General features: G+C 41.6%; 2 protein-coding genes across 7 annotated transcripts in view; one reads left to right on the top strand and one right to left on the bottom strand.

Annotated features, from left to right (window-relative positions):
* Positions 1-10,434, top strand: part of MAP7 (microtubule associated protein 7) — a 245,121-nt gene extending 234,687 nt beyond the window's left edge. For all 6 annotated transcript variants that reach the window (XM_089676217.1, XM_089676219.1, XM_089676218.1 and 3 more), the window contains 4 exons: positions 1,845-1,896; positions 3,635-3,770; positions 4,172-4,365; positions 8,826-10,434. In XM_089676217.1, the coding sequence (XP_089532343.1) occupies positions 1,845-1,896; positions 3,635-3,770; positions 4,172-4,365; positions 8,826-8,836 (393 nt within the window). In that variant the 3' untranslated portion in view covers positions 8,837-10,434. The remainder of the gene's footprint in view (positions 1-1,844; positions 1,897-3,634; positions 3,771-4,171; positions 4,366-8,825) is intronic.
* A 1,845-nt stretch (positions 10,435-12,279) lies between these two features.
* LOC149462891 (uncharacterized) overlaps positions 12,280-27,040 on the bottom strand; it is a 49,919-nt gene continuing 35,158 nt past the window's right edge. Inside the window, exons 11-14 of the mRNA XM_089676221.1 lie at positions 26,031-26,145; positions 23,313-23,447; positions 18,463-18,588; positions 12,280-12,851 (exon numbers count right to left, since the gene is read on the bottom strand). Of these exons, the coding sequence (XP_089532347.1) occupies positions 12,715-12,851; positions 18,463-18,588; positions 23,313-23,447; positions 26,031-26,145 (513 nt within the window). The 3' untranslated portion in view covers positions 12,280-12,714. The remainder of the gene's footprint in view (positions 12,852-18,462; positions 18,589-23,312; positions 23,448-26,030; positions 26,146-27,040) is intronic.

Here is a 27,040-nt window from a genome sequence, read left to right as displayed (position 1 = left end):
CTTGAAACCAGTAAACCCAAAACAGGTGTGTGTTTTTTAATGGCAGGACAGCTGTCAGCAACACATCCAATATCATCATCACAGTGATTGGAGTCAAGGTTGGCTCACTCCTGGCTCCAATTAGCTCTGGGAGAAGTCATTAGGCTAGGGCCTCACATACTTTTTCCTCCCTGCATTGTGAATGTTTACATGTTATGTGCAATTAAACCATGGCAACATCTAATGTTTGTGTAGTATTATGTTCAGCAGACTGTGTTCTTCTATTGTTATGACTTAGGTGACGTTCAGAGCACATTTTATGCCCAATTCATGCAAAACTCCACGTAATCCCAAGGGGTTCACATACTTTTTCTTGCAACTGTGTATATATATATATATATATATATATATATGTATATGTATATATATTTATTCATTTGTTGGGGCCATGAGAAGTGGAAGCGCCCTGTAAACCATCTCACAGAAATGGATTGGTAAGTGCATAGGCAACCTCTCTGTTCTCTGAATATCTATCATGACATTATCCCCAGCCAGTTGAGAAAAGATTTTAACCACTTGCCTACTGGGCACTTTTACCCCCTTCCTGCCCAGACCAATTTTCAGCTTTCAGCACTCTCACACTTTCAATGACAATTGCGCGGTCATGCAACATTGTACCCAAACTAAATTTGTATAATTTTTCTTAGTTTTTGTTATAAAGTTTTGTAAATAAGTAATTTTTTTCCTTCACTGATGTGCACTGATGGGCGGCACTGATGGGCACTGTTAGGCGGCACTGATGGGCACTGTTAGGCGGCACTGATGGGCACTGTTAAGCGGCACAGATGGGCACTGATTGCCAGCACAGATGGGCACTATTGGCCACACTGATGGGGGTACACTGATCACCAGGACACTGATGATCAGTGTATATGTCCCCTAGTGAATTGCCGCTTACCGGCTCTCCTCTCCTCACATGCTGTCAGCGGGAGGAGAGGGCCACCAATAATCGGCATTTCCTATTTACCCGGTGATCAGCTGTGATTGGACACAGCTGGTCACATGGTAAAAGCAGCTGTGATTGGCCTATTCCGTAACCATGTGACCAGCTCTATCCGAAGGACACTGCGATAACAGATCGCGTGCAAGAGGCGCAGTTCTGGGAGGAGCTCCATGGACACCCTTCCAGAACTAGCCGACCGCTCTGTAGCTGTCTTTCAGATATAGTGCAGTAAGGAGCAGGTTAAAGTTTACATCTCTCAAAACACCAAAACGGGTTGCTACCCCTGCCCAGTGAAGATAGCCCAATGAATCAACAGAAAGTGATAAAAAAAAACTGGGTGAAACGGTTTTAAAAATAAATGTAGTTTAAATAACTAGTTTGTGAAAATGTTTAAAGTTAAATTTGAGGTTATTTTGGGGCATTTGGACTTTGTGTTCTCTTGGAGGCATTGCATTGCAGTTAGGGGAGGAGGGTTGGAACTATTATTTTGTACTTATTGTATCTTCATGTAACTTAAGTACTGTTGTACTTGTCAAATTTAATAAAAAAAATTAATGAAAAAAAAAAGTTGAGGTTTTTTTTCAGTCCCACACTAGGCCCTCTCCTTTTATTCTTTTTCTGTCTTTCTTTCTGCCTTTGCCAAGGGTTAAAATGAATCAATCCCCAGATTAAACAATTCTTACAGAGATTCATTACAGCAGTCAGACTGTGGTATTTTGAAAAATTCCCATGCTCCACTTCAGTGCTACCATACTGTCGGAAATATTGCTTTTAGCAAGAAATTTTGTTCTTGATCTGAAAATCTTGTTGAGCTAATAAAGTTAGTATGTACTGAATATTAAGACTGTTTTTTCCTTTTCAGCAATCCACTGTTCAAAGAAATGGGGAAATACCAAAAACAATAGAGAATACAGGTAGTCATTTTAACATCCCAGTAACCATGACTTGCCATGTTGACAAATCACAAATAGCTATAAACTACAATCTCAGCAGCGTTGGCAGACAGTGACTCCATCCAAATGACATCTTGCAGATCATAGAAAGCTTAAATTGAACACACATCTTCACAGATAAATGTCAGATAGGTCAAAAAGGTATATGTCTAGCTCCAGCAATTACATATGCTCAGAACAAAAACCAAAGACACACTGAAAAGAGGGTGGAACTAGATATACAGAGCATCTCTTAGCTACAGAGTTAGAAAGGGACAAATTTATATGAAGGCAAACAAACAGCTATGCATGTGTTACTAGTTAATATGTTATATAGTATTTTAAATGTGTATTAGTTGTACAGTTGTAGATGAGCAAGCTATTTAGGCTCTCCAATATTGCTTAATCAATATCAGTCATAGGTTATTGAAAATTAAACTGTTAGGCCCCTTTCAGATGGGGCGGATCCGTCTGCTCAGTGGGGGATCTCTCTACTGGCGGATGACAGGTCTTTGTCTGCTACAGACACTGGCCGCTGATTTCAGTGGGACGGTCGGATGGAAACGGACCACCTGTCCGTTTCAACCCAAATGTCATCCGATCTGCTGGTCAGATGGGGAACGGATCCATCTGTTTTTGGCATACAGGATCGGATCAGATGCCAGCGGGTGTCAGCAGACTATTGTCCGCTGACACCTGCCAGTCCGTAGAAGTCTATGGATGGACCGATTGGGTCTGCCTGAAAAATGGACAGGCGGACCCATTGATCCACTCCTGTGAAAGGAGCCTTAAGGTTTTCATGTTGTTGTTAAAGCAGAACTTCACTTTCTCACTCAACATTGACTATTTTTAATTCTTATGCTGCTAATATTTGTAAACAGATGGAAAAGTATATTGTATTTACTTGTTTTAAACTTTTTAAATTTTTCTACAGTTCTTCAGTTACTTCCTGGTTTCCATGCCTAGGAAAATGCTGTTATACATCCCAGGAGTCTTTAGGAGGGAAGGAGGGGCTTTCTCTGCTAAGCACACCCTGTTGTCTGAGCTAGGGGTTGATGGCTTCCAGATTCCAGGAAGTAAATTCATCTGCCCTTACTTAAGATGGCCACAGCCAAAAATGCTAGAAGGTGTTTTTCAAAGTGATTTCTCTGCAAAATAAATGAGACATGAATGGATGGGACAGTTTGCTTTGAATATTATAAATGAATTAAATAGTGTTTTTGGTTTATCCTGCTCAGATGCAGTGTAGCTCTGCTTTAAATTTACTGCACATTAATACTTTTTATTTAAAGAGACATAGTCTTTACCTTACATCACCATACATACAGCAACATGCTTAGTGTGCTCTGGCACAACCTAACCTATGCCCCTCGGTGTCTTAAGTTGTCCGAACTGTTTGCATATAAGTCCAGCTTTTTAGAGAATCGGCCTCTTACCAGTTTCTGGCCTGTGGAGTTTGGGTGCATTCAGTGGCAACAATCAGTTTAAAGTTGCAGGATGCAGAGGAGGATCAGGCTGTGGCAGTTAAATGGTGTTTTCTTGACATTCTTTAACCTCTTTCTAAATGAAACATAATATATGAACTTTAAAGGTAAGGATAGCTGGAACATTACAAAATAAAGATAAAATGTGTTTCCGTGTTTAAATTCAATATGGGTCTTAACTACCATACAGCAGAGATAGGCAGCTTGGTAACTGTTGCTTTTTTTTTTTTTTGCAGCCATTACATCATCATCTTCACCAGAGGAACAAGAACCTGTGTTCCTCCAGAGTACAGAAGAAACTCCCCGCAATGGAGAATCATTGACCTCCTCCCCAAGGATTATTACATTTCAACAGACTTTACCTGTTGACAGGTGAGACTTGTAAGGCTGGTACCTGCCCTGCATACAGCATGCTGCCCCACACCAGTGCCCATAACCAAGTTTTGATATGATCAGTGAAGCAGCAATATTATATGAATTGCTCTTTCTGCTGACTCAGCATCATTTTTTAGACACTTATATAAAATATGTAGGTTACTGTCATTTTTAGTCACTCCAAGCTTCAGTTTTGATTAGGATAAACATTTTGGTTCAGTTTTCATTCCCTGAAGGAATTATACGCCTTGTTTTGGGGGCTGTCAGCCAATTTGCAGGACAGTGATGTATCTGAGCTAGAAGTGTAACCACTAGACCTGAATGGTCTGATCTTGATATGTTGTGTCAATTAAAGCCTCGATTGTCCTGTCATATTTTCAATTTTTTATACCATTTAGCACAGAGAAGCAACCAAATGAAAATGGGTTATGTACACCAAACAACAACTTTGAAGAGATCATCAATTTGCCTGTTGGAACTAAACCAATCAAACTTGATGCTCTAAATAATGAAGGGAACAGTATTGAGGGCCTTCCTCTGAATCCAATTATAGCTTTTGAAGTTGATAATGTGCAAACGCCACAAACAGCAGGTATGTTGATCTACAGAAGTTTAATAAATGTCAGAATAGGGTGGAAAAGGCTTACAATGTCTCTCAGATTTTTGTGATTGTGTATGTCTTTGTTAAGGAGGGTTTTTTTGTCTGATTTTAAATGCTTTCTATGTTTTTCTCAAAGCGATTTCCCTTCCCTTCCTTTTCTGACTGACAGCCAACAGGGGAAACAGGCAGCAATTAATTCCCAGCAGAGAGTTAGGTTTTATCCTCAATTAGCTAGAAAATGTGTCCTTCCCCTGTTTTCATATCTGTTGTGTCAAAGGCACTAGAAGTAGGGAGATTTTTTCTCACTTCCTGTTCCGTCAAATATAAAGTAAGGTTGGATTAATAACAGGCACTAGTTGAGGTTTAATGTTGAATTTCTTAATCGTACATCACAAGACACAGGAGAGTTCATTCTTAGATTATTGGGTTATGTGCCACCTCTAGATGATTGGACACTTGCAAGTAGCAAAGCTTGACAATGCTCAGCAAAACCTCCCACTCCCAGCATTGCCTCCATTTTTTGTTCGTGTCCGTAGGTGATGCCCTTGTCTGCTGAGAGCCTTGCATTGATTTCTGCTTGAACTGTCATTCACTGCTGAGCCTTGGTGCATTATAGCAGTGGTAGTTTTCTTGATCAGTCCCTATGGATGCTTATATCCAAAAGGAACAGTACCTGGGCCCCAGTGAAAAAATAGAGATGGTCAGTAAGCTGCATTGGATCCTGTGTGTGACCTTCACTTTACAGGCATTTGCTTCTGTGAGTTAGCTGGTGGATTGCTTTACAGGTCTGAAGCCATGGCTACATAGTAGGTAAGGTTGAGAAAAGACACCAGTCCAACCTGTGTGGGTGTGCTCAAAAATCAGATACCTGTATACTGTGTTTGCTAAGATGCCCATCCAAGAGTTTTTTTTTTATTTTTAAATCTATCAATACTTCCTGCTGTCACCACCGATTTTGGAAGTGAGTTCCACATCCTTACTGCCCTGACAGTGAAAAACCCCCTACACAGGGTCTGCTTGGTGTATGCATATGTGCCCTTGTTTTAGTTGGGTGGTGCTGTCTCCCAGACATACAGGCAACTGGAGAGACTGAGGGTGCAGGAATTGTTCCTTTTAGCCCCCTATACCTAGGAGAGGAGCAGGTGCTGAGGGGTTGGTGCATGCGCGCTACCCTGTTTTGACGTACAGACTCATTCTACTGGGTGCTCTGTGCACTAACACAGCCAGCTGTCTTCTTACCTCTGAAGAAGTGGCAGAAGCCTATAGAGCAGATTTCATCTACATCTGGAACCAATTAGAGTTCCTTTTTGTTCTTTTCAGAATCCTGGGTTGTAACAGAAAACTTCCTTTTGGAAAAAGTCCTGTAGCCCCAAACAAGCCAATTCAGAAAAAAAAAAACCTTCCCAACTGTTAAAAGTGGGGAGAAGGGGTTGTGCTTGGCTGCCTTCGCAGCCATATGGACCGGATATATTGATGATGTCTGGATTCAAAAAGTTTTGTACAGAGGCTCAGGTTGTGCACAAAGGCAAGGTGGAGTTTCAAGGCATTTCTCCTCTGTGCTGTCTTCTGCACAAAACAAAATAGCAGCCCTGTTGGCTGCACTGGGCCAGTTGAGTTCTCAAGGGTCATTGCTCATGTTCTGGAACCAGAAAGATTTTGTAGTCACTATTCAAACCTGTTCATGATGCCCAAGCCACAGTGCACCGAATGACCATGTACGGCCCGTTCTGGAACTAAAGTGCTTTAACAAGTTCTTACATGTTCAAAAGTTCCATATAAAATCTGTAAGGTCAGTGGTTGAACTACCGTGAGATTTCCTGGCCTCAGTTAACATCAGGGATACCTACCTCCATATCCCTATATTTCCATTTCATCAGCGCTACCTGCACTTTGCGGTGGAGGGAACAGCTTTTTCAGGTTGTGGCTCTGCTCTTTGGCCTAGAAAGGGAGAAGCATTCCAATGATTTTCATTACCCTGAATTTGGTTCTCAGACATAGTCATACTCCTAGCAGACAACCCATGGGCCCTGCTGTCCAGACCTTCTCTCTCAAGGCCTCCTGATGCATCCTGTTTTGCAGTCACTGGCTTTGGTGGCTTGGCTGATGAAGCTCAAGTCCTGAGGGACAGGGGTCTTGCATACTCTGTGATTCCCATTTTTGCAGGTTAAAAGGGCTTCTTCTTGTAGGACTTGCCAGCGCACATGGAAAGCATATTTTTTTTTATGCAAAAAGGGAAATCTTTCCAGGACTTACTCTGCAGATTTTATCCTTCCTCCAGTCAAGACTGGACAAGTCATTAGTCCTGACGACTATAAAAGGTCAGGTTAGTGGTGCTGGCTTTCCCACACTCTGGTTAGAGCTTTTTGTGAGGAGTTTCTCACATTGTTCTACCACTACGCTCCCCACTAAAGCTGGCCATAGATGGATCGAATGTCAGCCGGTTCAACAGGGAAATTGTAAAATCTATAGCTTGCCTAATTCTGTGAGACCTGTTGTTGTTTGAACCCATTTGGGATATTTCTCTCCTTCTCCTGTCACGCAAGGTAGCCTTTCTCATGTCTGTCACATTGATTAGCCGGGTGTCTGAGCTGCCATTTTGTCTTGTGAGGAACATGTTTTTGTTCTTTACAAACACCGGGTTTTTTTAAAACCAAGTAATTCCTACCTGCTGAAGGTGGTCTCAACTTTTCATTTGAATCAGGACATTATGTTGCCTTTCTTTTTGTCCTGCTCCAAAATATCCTAATGAGATATCTTTCACTACTTGGATGTGATTAGGGCTGTGCTAGTCTACCTTGCAGCCTTGATTGCACCTTGTTGGAGTTGCCTGAAGGCTATTCCCTGGTCTTCTGCTCTTACATTTTCTGTGTTTTACCAGACTCATGTTCAGGCTTCAACAGACACTGACTTTGGTTGGGTTTTATTACAGGCGGTTCTGTAAGGGTTTTCTTGGTTATTCCTCCTCTGTTTAAAGGACTGTTCCTGTTGGGCCTGCTAGCCATTTTTTTTGCTGTTGCCCACCCCTCATGGGATTGCTTTTTTTTAACATCCCAATGGTCTGTGAATTAACTCTCCTGGGTCCTGTGATGTACGGTTAACAAAACTGGTGTGGAGTACATCATGTGACATCAGCCCATCCCTTCCCCTCTGGTTTAACTTTAATATAGCTTGCTGAGGGGTTATGCTGGGTGGTGTCAGGCTTTGCTGTTTGTTAGTGTCCAATCACCTGGTGGTGGAGCATAACTGAATGTTCTAAGAATTACCTATCATGTGTCCAGTAATGTATTCTAAGAAAGGGGTTTTGTACGAAATGCTTTGTGAACCTTGTTGCCCACTGTTTTATCTATCAAAACAAGTCTATAAACAAGTCATCAGTTTTGTTTGTAACAGTAATATCAATGTTATGCTGCTACATTCCAAATGCTTGTGAATTCTGAGGAATTTTCAGCTTAAAGCAGCAGTAAACCTGCAAGGTAATGTCATATTGTGCTATTATGCATCGTATACTAGCACATTATGAAGGACTTGCCTTAAAACGAAGCCTTTCAGCGGCGTGCTGTCACCACTGTAACAGAAAAAGTAATTAAGTACACCTATTTTACAGCGAGAGCTTTTCTTGGAGACTGTACAATAGTGACAGGATCATTTTTAGTGTTAATTTTGTGTATCTTAAAGGATAAGTTCATCTTTGGGAAAATGTTACATGTTCCACCCGATTTGTAACGCAGCAGTCGCTACCCAATCATCCCCCCCACTACCTGTGAAAGCAGTACAGTGAGAAGTTACGTATACAAGTGACAGCTTTCCTCTACTGCTGTCATTGATTCTTCCTGTCAGTATATCTGCTTGCCTGTACAGGATGTATGAGCAAGCAGATATATTGACAAGTCTGCAGGAGACCTGCATGGCACCAGCAATCTGCTGATCACTGGTGCAATGTTTTCTAGGCTCCTGCAACCAAAAATAATAAATGCACATTGTTTTACCTTTTCAAAAATGTGCAATTATTATTTTTTGTCAATAGCTGAACCTTTAAAGCAAACACTTCCATGTGTTGACGCATGTTGAGTTAAGGTAGCTTGTTCTTTAAATGGCCCTTTAGTCCCTCAATGCTTGCAGTAAGAAACCTACCCTATTTTTGTCAGCACAGCACACACAGAATTCACACCTGTGCGTTTGCAGTGTGCTATACCATTGCTGCATTTGTATGGTATTTGTATGCAGGACGTTATCATGCCCAGTTTTTAGTGCACATAAGTGCAAATGTATGAAAGCAGCATAAATATTTGTTTTATTAAAGAGAATTAAACTGTGCTCATTTTGGCAGTTCCCCATCAGTTTTCAGTGCTGGATCAGGATTTTCATAGAATTGATGGACAGCACCCATTTCCTACTGATTTTTAAGTATCTGTAACTTACATATAATTATTAATATGCTTTTGAATTCACAGAGGTCATCTGAACAACCAAACAGAACATAGAAATCACCTTTAAAGCCCCAGGGATTCTTTCCATGCTATGAAGGAAGGATTGTTTACTTAATAAGTTATTGACTGAATATCTGAAGATGGGAAAAACTAGATTCATACCAGCTTATGGGACTGCTGCTCTGTGGAAACAGACCCTTGATTTTTAGTGTGCAGTGCATAAAAAGGGATTTTCCCTAAAATTTCTGCTTCTGGCACCTATTTTTGAAGTTTTTACAATGTTGAAGGAGATGATTTATAACTGAAAGCATCAAGGAAGTTTGTGGGACCTTCTCAAGACTGGTCTGTTTTAAATGTAATTGTTTAACCTGCTAGTAATATTTTACACTGTATATGTTTAATACTTGAATACACCCTCATAGCTCTACATGTAGGGCTATAGAGTGGTCTCATTTAAACCATTTGGTTTAAATATTATTGCTGAGAACTCCATTTATAGGGGCTTTAATGTATAGGCTACTGTATCAGGTTCTCTGAATTGTAATTACTACTTGGCTGTTTTAATCATCTCATCGGTTTATTTCCTTTTCATTTTATTTGAAACAAAATGACATTCCTTGATCGGATAAAGAGGTACAAAGATTTTAAGTTTTCATTTTAATCACTTAAAAATCAAGTTTTCCCATAACAAGGATGCATATTTTGCTGTACAATAACAAATCTTTAAGGAAAAACAAAATCTATATTATAAATGTATTTTTGTCAGCTTTTCTTATCCGTGGATGTTTATTTGCCTTACTAAATTCCTAAACACACAGACCTATATATATAGATAGATCTATATAGAGAGAGAGAGAAGGGGAGAGATGTTTATGTACAAAAAGGGTTGGAGTCAAATGAAAGAGTAAAGTTATAAGTATGAAAATAACTCTATGCTCGTTTCAGAGCAAAATAAAATGAACGATTCTTCTAAATTAACATTCACTTTACTTTTTTGGGGGTAGGGGTCTTTATTTTTACACTATACCACACAAGCACTCAGTTTGTGCTTCCTGTATTTGTCTTTCAGATGCTATTTCATAAATGTGCACTTCTTAAACCACACTGCTCTTATTCACTTATTTATGTTGTAGCCAGCCGGGTGATGACTAAAAAACACTGGCTCAAAAGTCCATATTTTGTGGATTGTCAAGGAGCCCTCACTGGTTAGAGATAGCCTGTCTAGGAGTACAACACAGTACGCATGGTCAAATGCCAATTCCTGGAGAGGTTCATGCTGTAACTAGCGAAGGCATCTTAGAAATGTGTTGATGGGCATTACTGGCTAGTCTACAGTTTGCAGCTATTTATGTCTACAGGGTACATACACTGTGCAAAGAAATCATTTTTCCTGTTACAGTGCAGCAAATGTCACAAGAGAAACAATTTACATTAAATGCAATTCAGTTCACTTTTCACACAGAATCCAGTGTAGTATATCAAATTGAGTTTGTTTTTTGGTTGTCCTTATGTCCATGTACATAGAAGTTCTATTTAAGATGATGATAATGCTTAAATCATGTAGTTTTTATTTCTCTACTCTATATATAGCATGTCATTAATGAATAAATTTGTTTGAAGTAATTTTAATGAATTTGAAGTTTTGTGTAGTCATTTGTATTAAATGCATTCCCCTTCTGTACAGGTGTATATAAGAAGGTCCTGAAGGTAATGTAAAGAAATTTCTGGGGGTAGGGTGGGCATGTTTACAACAGTAAGGCTTGGTTTACATCTATACGGTTTCGCCGCAGTTGCATTTGTTTGTGCACTGCAGCCCTTTCATTTGAAAATGCAGGAAAAAGGTCTCTGCGCTTTTTTTAGAAAGCATGGCACGCAGGGAATCCACATAGTGCAGTGCGATTTCCAGTGCATAAGGGTGCCATTAGGATTAAGTTTACCCCCACGCATCTCCTAAACAGCATTGCGTTTTTTGTGCAGGAATGCATGCAATTACACACCTACCTGCAGCCCATACTAATGTAAAACTAGCCTTACTGCTCATTAACCAATATAGGGCAAAAGGATAAGAAATGTTGACTATCAACTGCAGGCAGTGGCCATAGTAGCAAGAAGGTTTGAGTTCATTGTTAGTTTTAGATCAAGCAGAGAATGATTAAAAACACATCAGATTTGTTTTTCTCCCATTGGCAACATTTCACTGTACTGCCTGTCCCAGGGATAAAACAGAAAGCAACGAAATTTCCAGGGGAGATATCCCTGCAGATGTAGCTGAAAACCACAACAGGTAACTCGCCCTATTCATGTTTGCAACTAAAACATTTTGAATTCCCATTAACTTTCTTATTGACGATCATGAGAGTTGGAGGGGTACATTTTTACAAGCTACTAAATGCTAAACAAAACAAAAACAGTTTTTAGAACCATCAAATTACAAAATTGCTTGTATATCAGGTATTTACACAATATGCCATCTTTTTAGGAACTTTTTGTAAAGTTTTAGTCTCAGTATTAAGATAATTTTGTGAAAAACTGCTAAAAAAAAAAAAATCTATTTTAATTAATTCTCATTAAGATTATGGCATATGTCTTGAGCTTATTCAGCCACACGGATTGTTTTAGGCCACCATTGTCCAACCCATGGCCCCAGAGAGTTTGGCATGTGGCCTGGGAATGTCTAGAGGGCCACAAGGGCATGCCATGCAAGCATTGCAGCCATGGCAGCCTGCATTGACACACCAGGTAAATGCACATCTGTAGGTGATGCTAGGCTGCCATGTTTGCAATAGCACCAGGAAATGCAGGGGGCGCCTGACCAGTCAATGCTGTATGGCCAGATTATGGGGGGTGTCTGGCTAGCTATATTTACACCAGCGCTTAGGGCAGGTGCGAATTGTAGGGGCGGTTGCTGGCCCTGTTCACTATAATGGCAGGTCGCCGGTGGCTGCACCTATTCATGGCTCTTACCTGTGGTGATCCCTACTGGGCACAATTTGCATCCAGCAGCTTTCACCGCAGGTATTCGTTGGGTGTGCAGAGAGTTGTGAATGGGGCTGCACCTACTTTCTGAGGAATGTAGGAGGAACTGCTCATCAGCTATCCTTTTTGTTGTTTATCAAAAACACTAGTTTTATGTTGCCCGCTTTACTTTGCGTAATAAAACTTTTTTTTTTTTGTAGATAGGTACTTTATCAGTGATCTGCTGACTTTTTCTACTTATCAGCTATCCTTATTGTTAGGGTATTTTATGTGTGGCCCAAGACCATTCCTCCTCTTCCAATGTTGTCCAGGAAGGTCAAGGCCTTGTTTCCCCCCCCCCCCCGGGTTTCTGTAAGTACTTATAATATAGATTATCTGCCTGTGTTTAGTTTGCAGTAGTGGTGACAGGGCCCCTTGAAGGGGTGTATGTGTTCTTCTGGAACACCATTTCAAATCCCAATGTTCCCTTTCACAGATTACATTGTAGAAATAAAATACAGCATTCCCTTTGAAGTAATATTTAATCACTTATTTTTATATGTCCACCAGTGCACAACAGGACCAAACCAATACATATTTTTACAATACATTAGCAACAAATTGAAAGTAATAAAACTGGTATAAAACATAAAATAACATATAAAATCTATCACTATAAAGGTAAACACATACATATATAATAAATAAGAAGCAAGAAATGTGATGTACTTGGAAGATGCTCTGTCCATAAAAGGAACAGGGTAGACTGCTGTAGGTATGATGCCATTGCCAATGCCTTTTATTAGGGGAATGCACTGACAAGAATTAAAGACCACATCACAAAATATCTTCCTTGCCTGGAAAGTAAAACACTACGTAAAACAGTCAGTGGGGGTAAATGTGTATGCCCCACAAGCCAAGAAGACAATGTAAACATTTTATAGGGTGTGTAGACCAATCACTCATTTAAGCTTAAACTGTCTGTGTGACTGATGGCCAGTCGGAGCAATGCCTGAGTCTCCTCTGTCTGCTGCCGCACTTGCTCAAGCTGTTCCTTCAGTGGACTTTGACTGATTGCCATTGAAAACTCTGTATCTGAAATGAAAATAACCGTGGTTAGTTTACTTTGTCGACTCTTGTGAGAAGAGAATAAGAAGGACAGACAAACATGGTGTTGTTTATGATAGCCTATTGTTCTACTTTTTTTCTGGTCTATTCAGCTGTACTGGCTTGAGGTTCTAATACTTGACAGGGCTCTAATTGTCTCTGTTCAATCAATCTTACTTTGGCAACATCAAAAGGGATCCCTGTCTGCCTTTCTGATGTGTGATAATTCCCTGAAACTCAAAGCTAAAAGGCAAATACCTCAAGAAGCCGTAAGTCATCGAAACACACACTTTACACTGCAATCAGCATATACCAAAGTACTGGCTGGCCTGGATGTTAACCCACTTGCCCTCCTGAGGATTTTCCCCCCTTCAGGACCAGGCCATTTTTTTGCATTACAGCGGTGTGTTACTTTAACTGACAATTGCGTGGTGCTGCACCTAAGTGAAATTTATGTTCTTTTGACACAGGGGGAACTAACTTGGTGTCAACATGGTGATCAGTGCATCACTGGGCAGGAAGGGGTTAATGTGAGGGACGATCAAAGGGTGGGTTAACTGTGTGCTGGGAGTGTTTTACTAGGGGGCGGGGTGTGTTCTTCACTGTAAGCACACTGCTTGGAATGGCTGTACTATACACAGCCATCCCAAGCAGTGTGCTCGAGTGGACAGGGAGGAAGATTGTTTGTAAACAAACAAACAAACAAACTTCCTCCTCATCGGTGATTGTCGGTAATCACAGAGCGCTGGCGGGTAATTACCAGCCGGGACTCTGTGATTTTGATCCGTGGCCATGAATGGCAACGTGGGTAGGCCGTGCACACCCCCCTACCCGGAAATGCAAAATGATGTACGTACACACACACCGCCCTGTAGCAGTATATCTGCTATAGGGCAGTCCTTAAGCAGTTAAAAGGTACTATTCCCTTTCCATTGCTGACATGTCTTCTTGTGCAGTCCACCAAAGAATGTGTACACCTTCAAGAGTTGTACTCTCACCTGGCATATATGACCAAACCGTTAAGTGAGAAAAGGGAGAACTGTGTTGGTCCATCTAGCGAATAGGGATAATCTCATCCGCTAACATCTAAGTCCAATTCAAGGGACACAAGCCTTTTATGACCTCACTTAACAGTTTGGACATATGCCAGGTGAGAGCACAACCAGTGAAGGTGTACACATTCTTTGGTGGACTGCACAATATATATTTCATATTACGCCATTAGAAGAAATGTCAGAATCACGGATTAATAAAGGACATGTATGCAGCAGCAGCATGATTGCATTGTCACTTCTAATTTGATGTTGAATTATTTATATATTCTATTCACATATTTGATCATTTGTATTACTACTGTTAGTGGAACACAACACTTTTGATTTTTATGCATAAAAGAAGATCAATTTAGCAATCATTATGCAGGAACTTTTGTTGCTTGCCTTAACAGGTTCCCGCCAGGCCTATGGCCAGATGGCGGCCAGGTGAGCACCTCGTCCCTCCAGGTGGACGCCATATGGCATCCTTTCAGGCATGCGCAGTTTGCCTTCCATCAGAGCCGCGCGATCTGTCACCGGCCGTGTACCTCGGACACGGCCACTGACAGATTGTTGCCACTACCATGTGACCTGCTGTGACCAATCATAGCAGGTCACATGACAGTTGTATACAATGGGTGGCATGAAAGGAAGAATGTATCTAGCTGTTAATGGTTACAGCAATCACAGCTAAGCACAAAAAAAAAAAAACCCTGAATGAATCGATGTCAATCAGGTAAATGCTTGCTTATAGCAAAGTAATTCTTTACTATAAGCAAATTGTGTAAAAAAAAAAAAAAATACTGATCTCTTCCCCAAAGTAGTACAATGTTACTATGGTAACATACTACTTTGGTCATAGTGAAATATGAAGAAAAAAAAAAATCTTAAAGAGAAAAAAAATTTAAAAATTATCAATTTTTTTTTCCATACGGTCAGTGTCCCTGATCACCGCCATGCCAGTTATATGATGATGCTGTGCTGCACTGGTGACAGTATGTAAAAAAAAAAAAGACAAAAAAATTACAACTTCAAAAAAAAAAAAAAAAACTCGCCATGCCTCTTATGAAATACGTCGGACTGTCTACTTTGCAAAAAGGGGTCATTTGGGGAATATCTGTACCGTTCTGACTTTTTATCAACATTTTTGGTCTTTTTTTGTTAATTTAGCAAAAAATAAAAATCCCAGCGGTGATTAAATACCACCAACAGAAAGCTCTAGTTGTGTGAAGAAAATGATAACATTTTAGTTTGGGTACAATGTTGTATGACCGCACAATTGTCATTCAAAGTGTGAGAGCGCTGAAACCTGAAAATTGGCCTGGGCAGGAAGGGGGTAAAAGTGCCTGGTATGGAAGTGGTTAACCACTTGACCTCCAGAGGATTTACCTCCCTTAATGACCAGGCCTGTTTTTGCTACTTGGCGCTGCACTAATTCAACTGATAATTGCGCGGTCATGCAATGCTGCACCCAAACGAAATTTACGTCCTTTTTTTCACAAAAATAGAGCTTTCTTTCGGTGGTATTTGATCATTTGTGCGCTTTTTATTTTTCATGCTATAAACAAAAAAAGGCCAAAAATTTTGAAGAAAAACAATATGTTTTACTTTCAGCTATAAAAAATATATACCGTATTTGTCGGCGTATAAGACGACTGGGCGTATAAGACGACCCCCTACTTTTCCTGTTAAAATATAGTGTTTGAGCTATACTCTCCGTATAAGACTACCCCTCTTCCAACACACACCAAATAAAAATGAAAAAACATCAGATTTGATTTCAATATGGTATGGTATTCCAATGATGGGGTGCTATTCCTCCCACTGACACCAATGATGGGGCATGATTCCTCCCACTGATACCAATGATGGGGCACTATTCATCCCACTGACACCAATGATGGGGCACTATTTCATCCACTGATACCAATGATGGGACACTATTCCTCCCACTGACACCAATGATGGTGCCCCATCATTAATGTCAGTGTGTGAGGAATAGTGCCCCATCATTGGTCAGTGGGAGGAATAGTGCCCCATCATTGGTGTCAGTGGGAGGAATAGTGTCCCATCATTAGTGTCAGTGGAAGGAATAGCGTCCCATCATTAGTGTCAGTGGAAGGAATAGCACCCCATCATTGGTGTCAGTGGCAGGAATTGTGCCCCATCATTGGTGTCAGTGGGAGGAATAGCGCCCCATCGTTGGTATCAGTGGAAGGAATAGTGCCCCATGGTTGGTGTCAGTGGGGGAGGAATAGTGCCCCATCATTGGTATCAGTGGGGAGAAAATTGCCCCATCGTTGGTGTCAGTGGGGGAGGAATAGTGCCCCATCGTTGGTGTCAGTGGGGGAGGAACAGTGCCTCATCGTTGGTGTCAGTGGGGGAGAGGAGCGGCTGCTCCTTCTTTCAGTTCGGCCGCTTGATTTTCGCGGGGCCGTTCGGCTCCGCCTCCTCGCCGGTGATTGGTCGCCTGTGTGCCTTTCCAGTGCTGGCGCCCAATCACCGGTGAGGAGGCGGAGCCGAGCGGGCGGCGGGACCATCGAGAGGCCAAACTGAAAGAAGGAGCAGCCGCGCTTCCTGGACCGGATCGTCGTGGGACCGGGACCGGAGCCAGGTAAGGTACAGCAGCCCCTCTGCCCACCCCTGTACTTGGTGTCCATTGGAGGAGGAGGGGGGGCGGTGCCGCCCCTCGAAAAAGTGCCGCCCTGACACCGGCTCGCCGTATACCGGCGTATAAGACGACCCCCGACTTTTCAAAAGATTTTCACGGGTTGAAAAGTCGTCTTATACGCCGGCAAATACGGTAGTAATCTCAAAGTTGTTTATAAATTTAGGCCAAAATGTATTCTGCTACATGTTTTTGGTAAAAAAAATCCCAATAAGTGTATATTGATTGCTTTGTGTGAAAGTTATAGTGTCTACAAACTATGGTATAGATACTGCAATTTACGACATTTTTTTTGCTATACAGCGCTGCACTATTTTAACGCACAATTGCGCGGTCAAGCAATACGGTACATAAATTACATTTATATCCTTTTTTTCCCCACAAATTGAGCTTTCTTTCGGTGGTATTTGATCGCCTGTGCGGTTTTTTGCACTATAAAAAAAAAAAAGGCTGACAATTTTGAGGAAAAAAAAACAATATTTTGGACTTTTTGCTATAAAACATGTCCAGTAAAAAAAATTTAAAAATCAAATTTAGTCAAATTTCTGCCAAAATGCATTCTGCGACATATCTTTGCTAAAAACAAAAAACAAAACCCAATACCTGTAAATTAATTGGTTAACGTGAAAGTTATAGCGTTTACAAATGGCGGGAAAGATACTGGGATTTTTAGTTTTTTTTATACTAATAATGGCGGCGATCAGCGACTTATGGTGGGACTGCGGCGGACATTCTGACATTGGGGGGTACGGACTTGGGGTCACTGACATCCCCCGTGACACCAATACAGTGATCAGTGCAAAAAAAAGACACTGTACTAATGGCACTGTTTTACTAGGGGGCGGGGGTGTGTACTGCACAGGACACCACTGATCGGGAGAGAGAAACTCTTCTGTCGCACTCAGCTTGTCCTGGAGCTGTCAGGGAACTGACAGAAAGCACAGCTACTGCAGCTGTGCTCTCTGTCAGGAATTATCGCTGGGACATAGCCGGTAACGACCGGCTGTGACCCGGCGACAGACAGCTGCGGCTGTGATCAGCGGGACAGGTAGGGTGGCGGCGCGCCTCCTACCTGTTTACAAAACACACGTTTTAAAATTTGATTTTGCCCAGCTGTGCTGCCCTGCTGCCGTATTTATACAGTGGCTGGGCGGCATGTGGTTAAAGTATTACTAAACCCAGGACCCTGCATTCACTCTATTTAGTCTCCTGCAGTACACAGAAATGCAATTATTTTAGTAAATATAAACTACTAAATACCTTTTCTGATCAGCAGTATATCAGTTTTCAACAGAACACATGTTAAAACTGGTAGGAGGAGTTTTCTTTCTGCTGTAAGAGGATACAAAACCCCTGCCCTCTGTCTGTACAGCACTGAGCATATGCACTCTCCCAAGAAAACAAAAAACTCACTAGCAATACACACTAAACTGAGCATGTGCAGAATGGCTACAGTTTAGTCTGTCTTATCAGGAGATTAGATGTGGACCTTTAAACAAGAAGAGGGGCAGAGAAGACAGGTGTAAATGGCCTTTTTCCACAGTGTGGATGATTAACCCCGTAGGTTCCACAATGAGTAGAACAAGCATGCTTTACTGTTGTGGGTTTAGTAACACTTTAATAATTAGCACATTTTTTTATAGCTGTGTGCATGAGGCCATAGGGTGGTAGTAACAATTATTTCTACAAAGGAGTCATGCACAGCTTGAGCTGCCTAGTGGAAGTTTGAGATATGAGCAAGTTCACTTAAAATATCACCCACAAAACAACCTTTTCATTAAAAAAAAAAGTTTCCAGTCTCATGGAAGGAACCTCTACCAAAAGCATGTGTTTGGAAGTGAGCAGTAGCCAGGTATCTGAAAAATCTTGCTAATAAAATAAATAAATCAATCTGTACCTTCACTTAACAAGCACAGAGTGGCAATGCCCATCTGCTGGAACTGCAGCTCTGGATGACTGAGGAAACTCATGAGGTAGGTTTGAACATCCTTCATGAAAGGTTTTAAATATGCAGCAATTCTCCCTGTAAGAAGAAAGAACATACATCAATAGGAATTAAGTCCTTTGTTTTTGTCTATAACTAACAAAACATGTGCCACTGATCTTCAAGACTAATCACAATGGGCTCCCAAATGATATTCCAAATAAAGCAACTAGCAAGCAAGGAAACTGACAGATGTCCATGTGGAGAGATGGAAGGAGAGAACCTGAGGAGGCGATTGGTACAGCAGTGAGTCTCAGTTCTAGCAGGAGAGAATTCCCAATGCTGAGAGGCATCACAGGCCAGACAGGGGCAACTAAAGGGCTGCAATTTGCCCAGGTCTGCTGGATATATCGCTGAGAAAAAAATGACCGCCAGAACTTGGATGCGGGTCTTACCTCCTATATTAGACCTCTGGCAGAAAATTATTAATCATACTTTACATAAGAATGTGACCTATGAGCACAGAGCAGGGGTTGGCAATCTTAAAGAGGTGGAGCTCTACCTGAACAACATGGGAGAAGTAAAAGATCACTGGGCACAGTGTCACCTCCTCACACCTGATTTAAACCTCATTGCACAGCAATCATGGGTTTAAATTAGGTGGTGAGGAGGCAACATATTACCCCCCAAACACACTTGGATCACTTTTCAGAGAAGCAGAAGTGCCTGCCGCACTTGTGAATGAACCCATAGTTGCATTTGGCAGCAACACCCATAAGGTTTGTTCACGAGTAACGTTGAAGAGGGGGGGCGGGGTAAAACCCAGCAGTTGTGTTGCGGTTTTCCAGTCCCTACCCCCTCTAGCTGCTGAGATATCAGCCAAAAGGTGCTGCAAGAGTAATTAAGCCCCCTGTTGCTTTTGGTGGGTCAATCACAACCCATTTAAATATATGGGGCCACTCTCCAAGCACCATGCAACTGCATTCTTTTGCAGAGTCCAAGGGGTTAAAAAGGTGGTGAGAAAGCAACACAACACTGCCTGCTTTAACCTCTTCCTTGTTTGCTGTACTGCACAAGGTTACAGGACATACAACTCCCTGGCCACTGCACCTAAAGGTGCGGTAAAACAGTGTCTTAACTATGGAATTTTACTCCCCCAAAATGGCAAAAGTAAATAAACCCTTACATGATTCAGAAAGTGCACCAGACCTGCAGGATATAGTAGAAGTCTATGGCTAAGCACAGCAAAAATACAGGAAAGCCACAGCTACACTGCACTAGTGGGGTGGGTAAAGCGCAGCACATTAGTGTGAAAGCACTGATCAGCCTACTCACAGAGCAAACCTTCAGAGAAGGGGCAAGCTCAGGAGCAATACCACTGACTCTAGATCTGAAAAAAACTTAACTAACTTTTTACCAGAACTGGGTCTTATACGGAACCTACTGCCCAAAGGTCACTTCTAGGCTTGCCCTGCACATCCAGTCCAGCAGAGTCCAGGTACAGCACTCTAAAGTTAGACTGATCCAGAGAGTTGCCAATGTTGAGACCAGCTAAATCTTGAGACTGACAACTTTCAAGGCCTGACAAATGGGTGGGTGACTAGGTGGCAAAAAAGCAGCATTTGTAAAACTTTTTATTTCCCTCTTGGAGGGTAACACTTTGGCAAGTATAAATTAGAGCTCAGAAACAGAAGATCTGCTCACTTGCTGGCTTTTTAGCAAATGTATTGAAGATAAAAAGTAACAAGTAAAGCCAACATGTTTCAGGGTATTGCCTTCCTCAGGTCTGTTTATGATAAATTTTGAAAAGTGGTCTGGCTCAAATAGAGGCTTGTTTAATGCTGTCAGCACTTCTTTAGAGTGTTGGCTGCATCCCATTCACAGAACACTGAAACTCCACAGAAATGCAGACAGCGTTAAACAAGCCTCCATTTGAACTTGACCACATTCAGAATTTATCATAAACCGCTCTGAGAAAGGGGAGGCAATTCCCCCGAAACACTTGGCTCCACTGATTACTTTTTCTGTTTCAATATTTTTATTAAGAAAGTTTTTGTTTTAAAAATACAACAAGCTCAAAATACGCCCATGCAGGGGCAGAGCAAAAAAATAACTGGTTGGAGGAAGGGATGGCAAGTAAAAACGTATCCAAGGTTCCCAAACCTTAAGGAATCTCGGATGAGAATCATGAAGAATGCTAGACATCTGTTCATTGATCAACATAGCATTCATCCGGGTCTTCACCCCCTGGAAGACAACCAAAGGGGTTCTCGCCAAGCTTCAGCTATAGCACGTTTGTCCGAAATAAATAGGTAGGATGCCAATTTCTGCTGAGACCTAGACGGACCCAAAATTGGGCAATGCAGAAGGGCCACCCTTGCATCCCTATGGACCGCAATATGAAATAGCGTTTGTAACAAACCAAAAACCCTAGACCAGAAGCCTATCAAACGCGGGCACAACTACCAAATGTTCCCGCATAGACCACAGTTCCGGAAACACCTATCTCCGCCAGTCGGATTAAAGTGAACAGTCCGAGCCGGGACCCAGTACCACCACAGGAGAACTTTGTAGGCTGCCTCAAGGGTGACTGTATTGAATGAACATTTCGCCACCATCCCCCAGGCCCTACGCCAATCCTCTGCCGCAAATTGAGACACCCAGATCTCGCTCCCATTGAGAGACATAAGAGGGGTGGTGAGGAGGACCTACTGTTAAGGGAGGCATAAATTACAGAAATGAGACCAGGGGACCCTGGGGAATGCTGACAAACATGCTCAAAGGGCGTTTTGCGGTAAGCGTATGTAGAGGTATGACGGAGGGATAGGACCCAGTGGTGCAATTGCAAATACCGATAATATTCCCATGGCAGAGCCCTCCTTGATTCTCGAAGAGAGTCCCATGATGGAAACGTACGAGTGCTCAGAAAATCATGTACAATAACAAAGCCATGGGAGGCCCACCAAGAGAAAGAAGGGGGATGTTCTAGGCCTGGCGGAAATAAAGGATTATGTGTAATCAGCAAAAAGAGGTAGAAATGATTAAATCAAATTACCCGAATATTTGACAGAATCCCAGGTTCGTAAACTGTGAAGCATGATAGGGCTCAAATCCGGAGGGTGCAACTTCGGCGGGAGCCAAAGCAATGTAGTTAAGGAAAGCTGAGCACCGCTGGGTAATTTCAAGAGTACCCATAATGGGATATCTGTCGTGGCATGAAGTATAGACAACTGAGAAATCTGAGCCGCCAAGTAGTATTTAGAAACATATGCGACTCCCAGACCTCCCTGTAATCTATGAGTATACAGAGTAGCCCTACGCACTCTGGGACGTTTATGAGCCCAAATAAAACTGAGAATCTGGCTTTCCAGTACACGAAGAAAAGACGTAAGGACCTGAATAGGGAGGGTGCGGAAAAAGTACAGGATCTTCGGCAAGATAGTCATCTTGACAGCATGTATCCAGGCAATCTATGATAAAGAAGGAAACTGCCAGGAATGGAGCAGGGAAGTAACACAGTGCAATAAGGGGTAATAATTAGCCAAAAATAAGGCAGAGTAGGAGAAAGTAAGTGTAATGCCAAGATAAGCCAGAGAATGGGATGCCCAACGGTAGGGAAATTGTGTCTGCAACCGTTCAACCAGGTCGGCAGGGAGCGTAATATTCAATGCTGTGATTTTGGACAAATTGATGCGAAGGCCAGATATAGTCGAAAAACGGTCCAATATGACCTGGAGGTTGGGGAGAGTGATGAGAGGATTGGTTAAAACCAAAAGAGCATCATCCGCATAAAAGTTGGCCTTGTATTGAGTGCCGGCATAGGGTAAACCAGAAATATCTGGGTGATTTCGAATGGCTGCAGCTAAAAAGTCAAGAGCGAGAACAAAGAGCAGGTGATAATGGGCATCCCTGTCTCATGCCCCTGAAAATAGGGAAGGATGAGGGAAAAAAAACCTGCATATTTAACAGAGGCCAAGGGAGACGAATATAAACCCGAGATCCATGCCAGAAATGCGTCACCAAACCCCCATCTAGGCAGCATATATGTCATATATTCCCAAGAAAGTGAATTGAATGCTTTATAAATGTCCAGGGATAAAAGGAACCGTGGTATCCTGCGGCGATGTAAAATATGAATGAGATGGATGACTTTACGGATGCTATCAGCAGCTTGTCACCCCGGAACGAAGCCAACCTGATCTTGATGAATAAGTGAGAGTAGATACTTATTAATTCGAGTGCTCAGAACCTTTCCCAAAATCTTCAAGTCCACATTTAGCAGCGAGCACTGATTACTTTTTATTGTCAATAAATTGATGAAATAAACCCAAGTGAGACAATCTTTTGTTACTGGGTGCTCCGTCATACTCACCCAAGTGTCTCCTGCTCAAACCTCTCTGCTGTTGCATCAGAAAGGTAGCAGCCCAAGACCTTAAGGGAGCATACTGCCACTGCCCTCCACTGCGTAATAACCTTCTGGAAGTGACTCCTACTTTACCCTGCAAAGATAGTGAGCAGTAACCAAATTTTGGGTACACTTGCAAAATGTACTCTAATTCATGCTGCAATAAGAAATCTGAGATTTTAAACTAGGAGTTTGGTGTTGAATAATATCGGATTGTGGTCTATGTTTTGGCGTAATAATATATGGCAAGTCAGAGAAGTTGTACAAGAGGACAGCTTCTGTGACAATGAAACTTTACAAACCTAGATATTAGGGATGGGATGAGGTACAAAATAGTAACATTTTACTGTATAAGCAACAGCTGGCCCTGAATTACATTATATTTATAGAGAATATGGGATTTGTTTAAGTACATTACCAGAATGAGACAGATGTTTAATAACTGTAGCAGCTTGAAAGGAGAGTTCTTTTTGTTCTAGGCATCCAGACAGTTTCACCAAACACTTGAGAAAAGCTTTATCCTTCCTTTTAATGAGATTCTCCCTTGCATAGTCTGCAAAGTGAAAAGAGCATTATTACACAAAAATGTTAGGCCCTCATGACAGTCAAAATTTACCTTTTACTATGCGAAAAACAGGAAATACTATTTTATTACAGAGCCTTAAAAAAAAAACAATAATGCTATGAGGACTTGTACTGTGCTAATAAAAACAGGGCTGCAGTGAAAATATAAAACACGGGTGTTTAATTTTCTGATGAAATCTTTTATTCTAAGCCTGATACAGATTTCTCAATGGTGATTTTACATTTACATTTTACTTGCACGTTCTTGTATATAAATAGTAGATTTCATATATTTTGAATAGCCAACACCTATCACTTGCACAGTATTCTGAAGCTGTACAGGTTTAGGCATGCCATTTCCAATAGATTTGTACTGGTTTCCACTTCGACAATCTGCTTTATAACAAGAATTTAAAAAATGTGAATATTTTACCCACACTGGCACAATTCCATATTTCTTCCCCTTGTGCAAACTACAGAATACCCAGAACTGTAGCATAAGTTTAGTAACACTATACCTTAATCATACAGTACAGGACACTAGCAGAAAATTCATACACCATGGGTTATAGGCATGTACCTTAGGTGACTGGACATTGGGAAAGCTGTAAAGGAAACACCCCTGGGCACCTCCCTAACCCTACCCCACTATATGAGTCCTCAGCTTTCTGCTAGTTTCTGAAGGTGATGGACCTTTTCCCCTTCACAGGGGGTTCCTCAATCAACAACCTCTCACTGTCTTCCAATGCCAACATAGAAGCATTTTATCTGGATTGGCTCAACCTTGGAAAATCCCTGGAAGCCGTACACAAACACTATGCTGTGGGGATGGGCTGTAATGTTGCTCCGGCACTGGCTCCTGCATGGGCACTCACCTTGGCACACGGTGCAACACGTTGAGCCAGCCGCAGGGTGCTATACATGTCTAGGGCTGTAGTCAATAGCAATGGAATCCAGTCCCTGAGTACTTCTTCAGGAGTATGCCCACCGTGACAGGTAACGCCTGGAATTTATACACAATCCAGCAACGTGGACAGGTAAAACAGGATCACCCTGTATCTCAGACTGTTACTGTGAAAAGAGGGCTATGTTTGGAATGTGTACTTTTCAAACTAGATGCTTAAATTCAACCACTCAGAGCTTAGTCTCAAGGTGGATGACCAGGTGTTACATCTTACCACTGGTCGCAGACTTCACTGCCACCTCCACCTTGAGCCCTTTTATAGGGTACTCAGGCAATTCCCCCCCACCCTTTTGCCACAGGAGGGTCTTCACTTGGACTACCATGTCCTCCTTCCCTACACTTTGCAACCTATTCCCTGAGCGCACCATACAGGAATGTCCTCACTGCTATGGCTCAGACCAGGCGAAAGGAAGTCCATGCACAAATCATAGGTGAACAGTCACTCTGCCAAAAGCCTGCACTGCACTCAACTGCAGAGTGATATGTCCCTTCCACCGCAGCAAGAGCCAGCTCTAACACCAGTCACGGCAGACAATTCCAGCTCTATTTTTGGGACACAACGGCCTATTTGACTAAAGCAGAATTTTCTACATCTATATCACATTTATGGCCTCAATACAGCCATATTTGTCCAGAACCTGGAATCACCACGCCCCTTGTCCTACTCTCATTTCTCAGTTCCAATATGTCAGTCCTGGAGGATGCAAAAGGGAATGAAGGGGATATTGGAAGAAGCTGCGGACTATTTTTCTTCCCCAGACTCACTATATTGAAGAGAGAATGTCATGCAACATGCTTGCTGATGTTGAAATACTCTATGCTTCTGTCTGCACAAAAGCCTTGGCATTGTGCAACCTGGACTCTCCTCCGACTTGCCAAGCCCCTTTGCAAACGTTATCAGTTCATGAACAGACAGAAAGTGCAGTCTATGAGAACTGGGTCACTCCTGAAAGGATGTTCATTCCTCCCAAAATCTTTGCTGAACTCTATCCCGTGAAAAAAAATAAATATTTTTCCATATCTTGAAGTATAGGTCAGAGGCAACATATTACACTGTGGGTTATAAGAATGTACCTTTGGGTAATTGGACACTGGCAAGCTTTTGAGGACATGCCTCTCTAGGGCACCTCCCTTATAAGTTCACCCCACTCCATGAATGAATTTTGTAGCAAGCAATGCAGAGTAAACCAACAAAAGGAAGGGAGGGTTGTCTTGTGTCCTGCACCATACTCCAAGATGTAGAATTTACAGGTAAATCAAAATTCCGCTCTTTCTCCATTGCTTCAGTATTCAGAAATTGTTTCAGCTGGTTGATGAACTGCAATCAGTTGGCACTGAACAAAGGATTAATTGATCTCTCTAGGAATCATAATGTTTATCGCCACAAGTAATGTCAGATCAGTGGAAGACTACAGGAAGTACAACTGAATTCCTTTTATAGGACACTTAAAACTATATATAAAAATAGGCAGAAAACATACAGGGAATATTTCTATATGCACATAAAATACTGTGCAAAAAGGGAAAGATCACAAAGACAATGTTTTACATGCGCTGCCAACTACCATTAGAAAAAAGCTATGGGTAACTATAATGGTAAAATCCTACCATGTTTAGCCAGTTCAGCAATGCATGATGCCACATACTGCAGAGATTCTTCTTCATTATTAGGATCCAGAAGGGCTAGTAGTAATTCCTCAAAGCACTGACTTTGTACAATGACCTATGGCAAAACAAAACAAAAGAACCACCTTTAGACAGACATTCATGAATATTTAACCACACTCAATTTAATACTAGTATAGAAACAAAACACACTGCATCTCAGTACTATTATATAGCATTATTCAATTATTTTGTTTGAATACAAAAGATAGTTTTGCTGATCCAGGGTTTCATACAGCATATAGGTGAAATGTAAAATGTAAAGTAAAAGTGCTCCACAACCTGTTAAACTATTTTATAATGCAGCTTTAGAAATAATCCAAACAGTTTTGTTTGTCAATGCAAGGCTTTCCTCAGCAGACTAAACATTGTACAAATATCTTGAGAATATCTTGCTCAGGGAACCCCAGAATAATTTTGTCACAGAGATTCATTACATTAAATAGAGTACGTGATTGTGGAAGGTTTCCATACTTCAGTTTTTAAAGTACTGACTGGCTACACATTTTGTGTTTTTCATTAGGAAACATTGTAATATGGTCAATAACTCGGATGATTAGGAGCAGGTCAAGAGGTCTGTTGCCAGAGCAGATTTTCAACTCTGTGCTCTAAATACAACAGTGTCAAAAAGTTCACTTACGTTACTTTAGTTTGCGTTTTAATCTAATGCAGCAAGCAGGATGCTGCTTCCTTATAGACTTTATTATTCCGTGATTGGGAAAATGTGGCTATTTTATGTAAACTGGATTTCCAGATTACCAGTAATAAAGTGATTTTAACCTCTTCCAATAGTATGCATATATGCAGCTTGATGTAAATATTTTTCTGTGCTGAGAGCACACTCCCTGGGCACTACCAGCACAGATACCGGCAGGGACCAGAAGGCTCCTGATAGATACTTGCAATACGGAGCTTTCCGACTATGTAACCGCTGTGACAACCAATCACAGCAT

Source organism: Staurois parvus, unplaced genomic scaffold (genome assembly GCF_062004578.1).
Source record: "Staurois parvus isolate SC_StPar_1 unplaced genomic scaffold, SC_StPar_1.0 ptg000165l, whole genome shotgun sequence".
Taxonomy (NCBI): domain Eukaryota; kingdom Metazoa; phylum Chordata; class Amphibia; order Anura; family Ranidae; genus Staurois; species Staurois parvus.
This window is presented reverse-complemented; position numbering and strand designations above follow the sequence as displayed.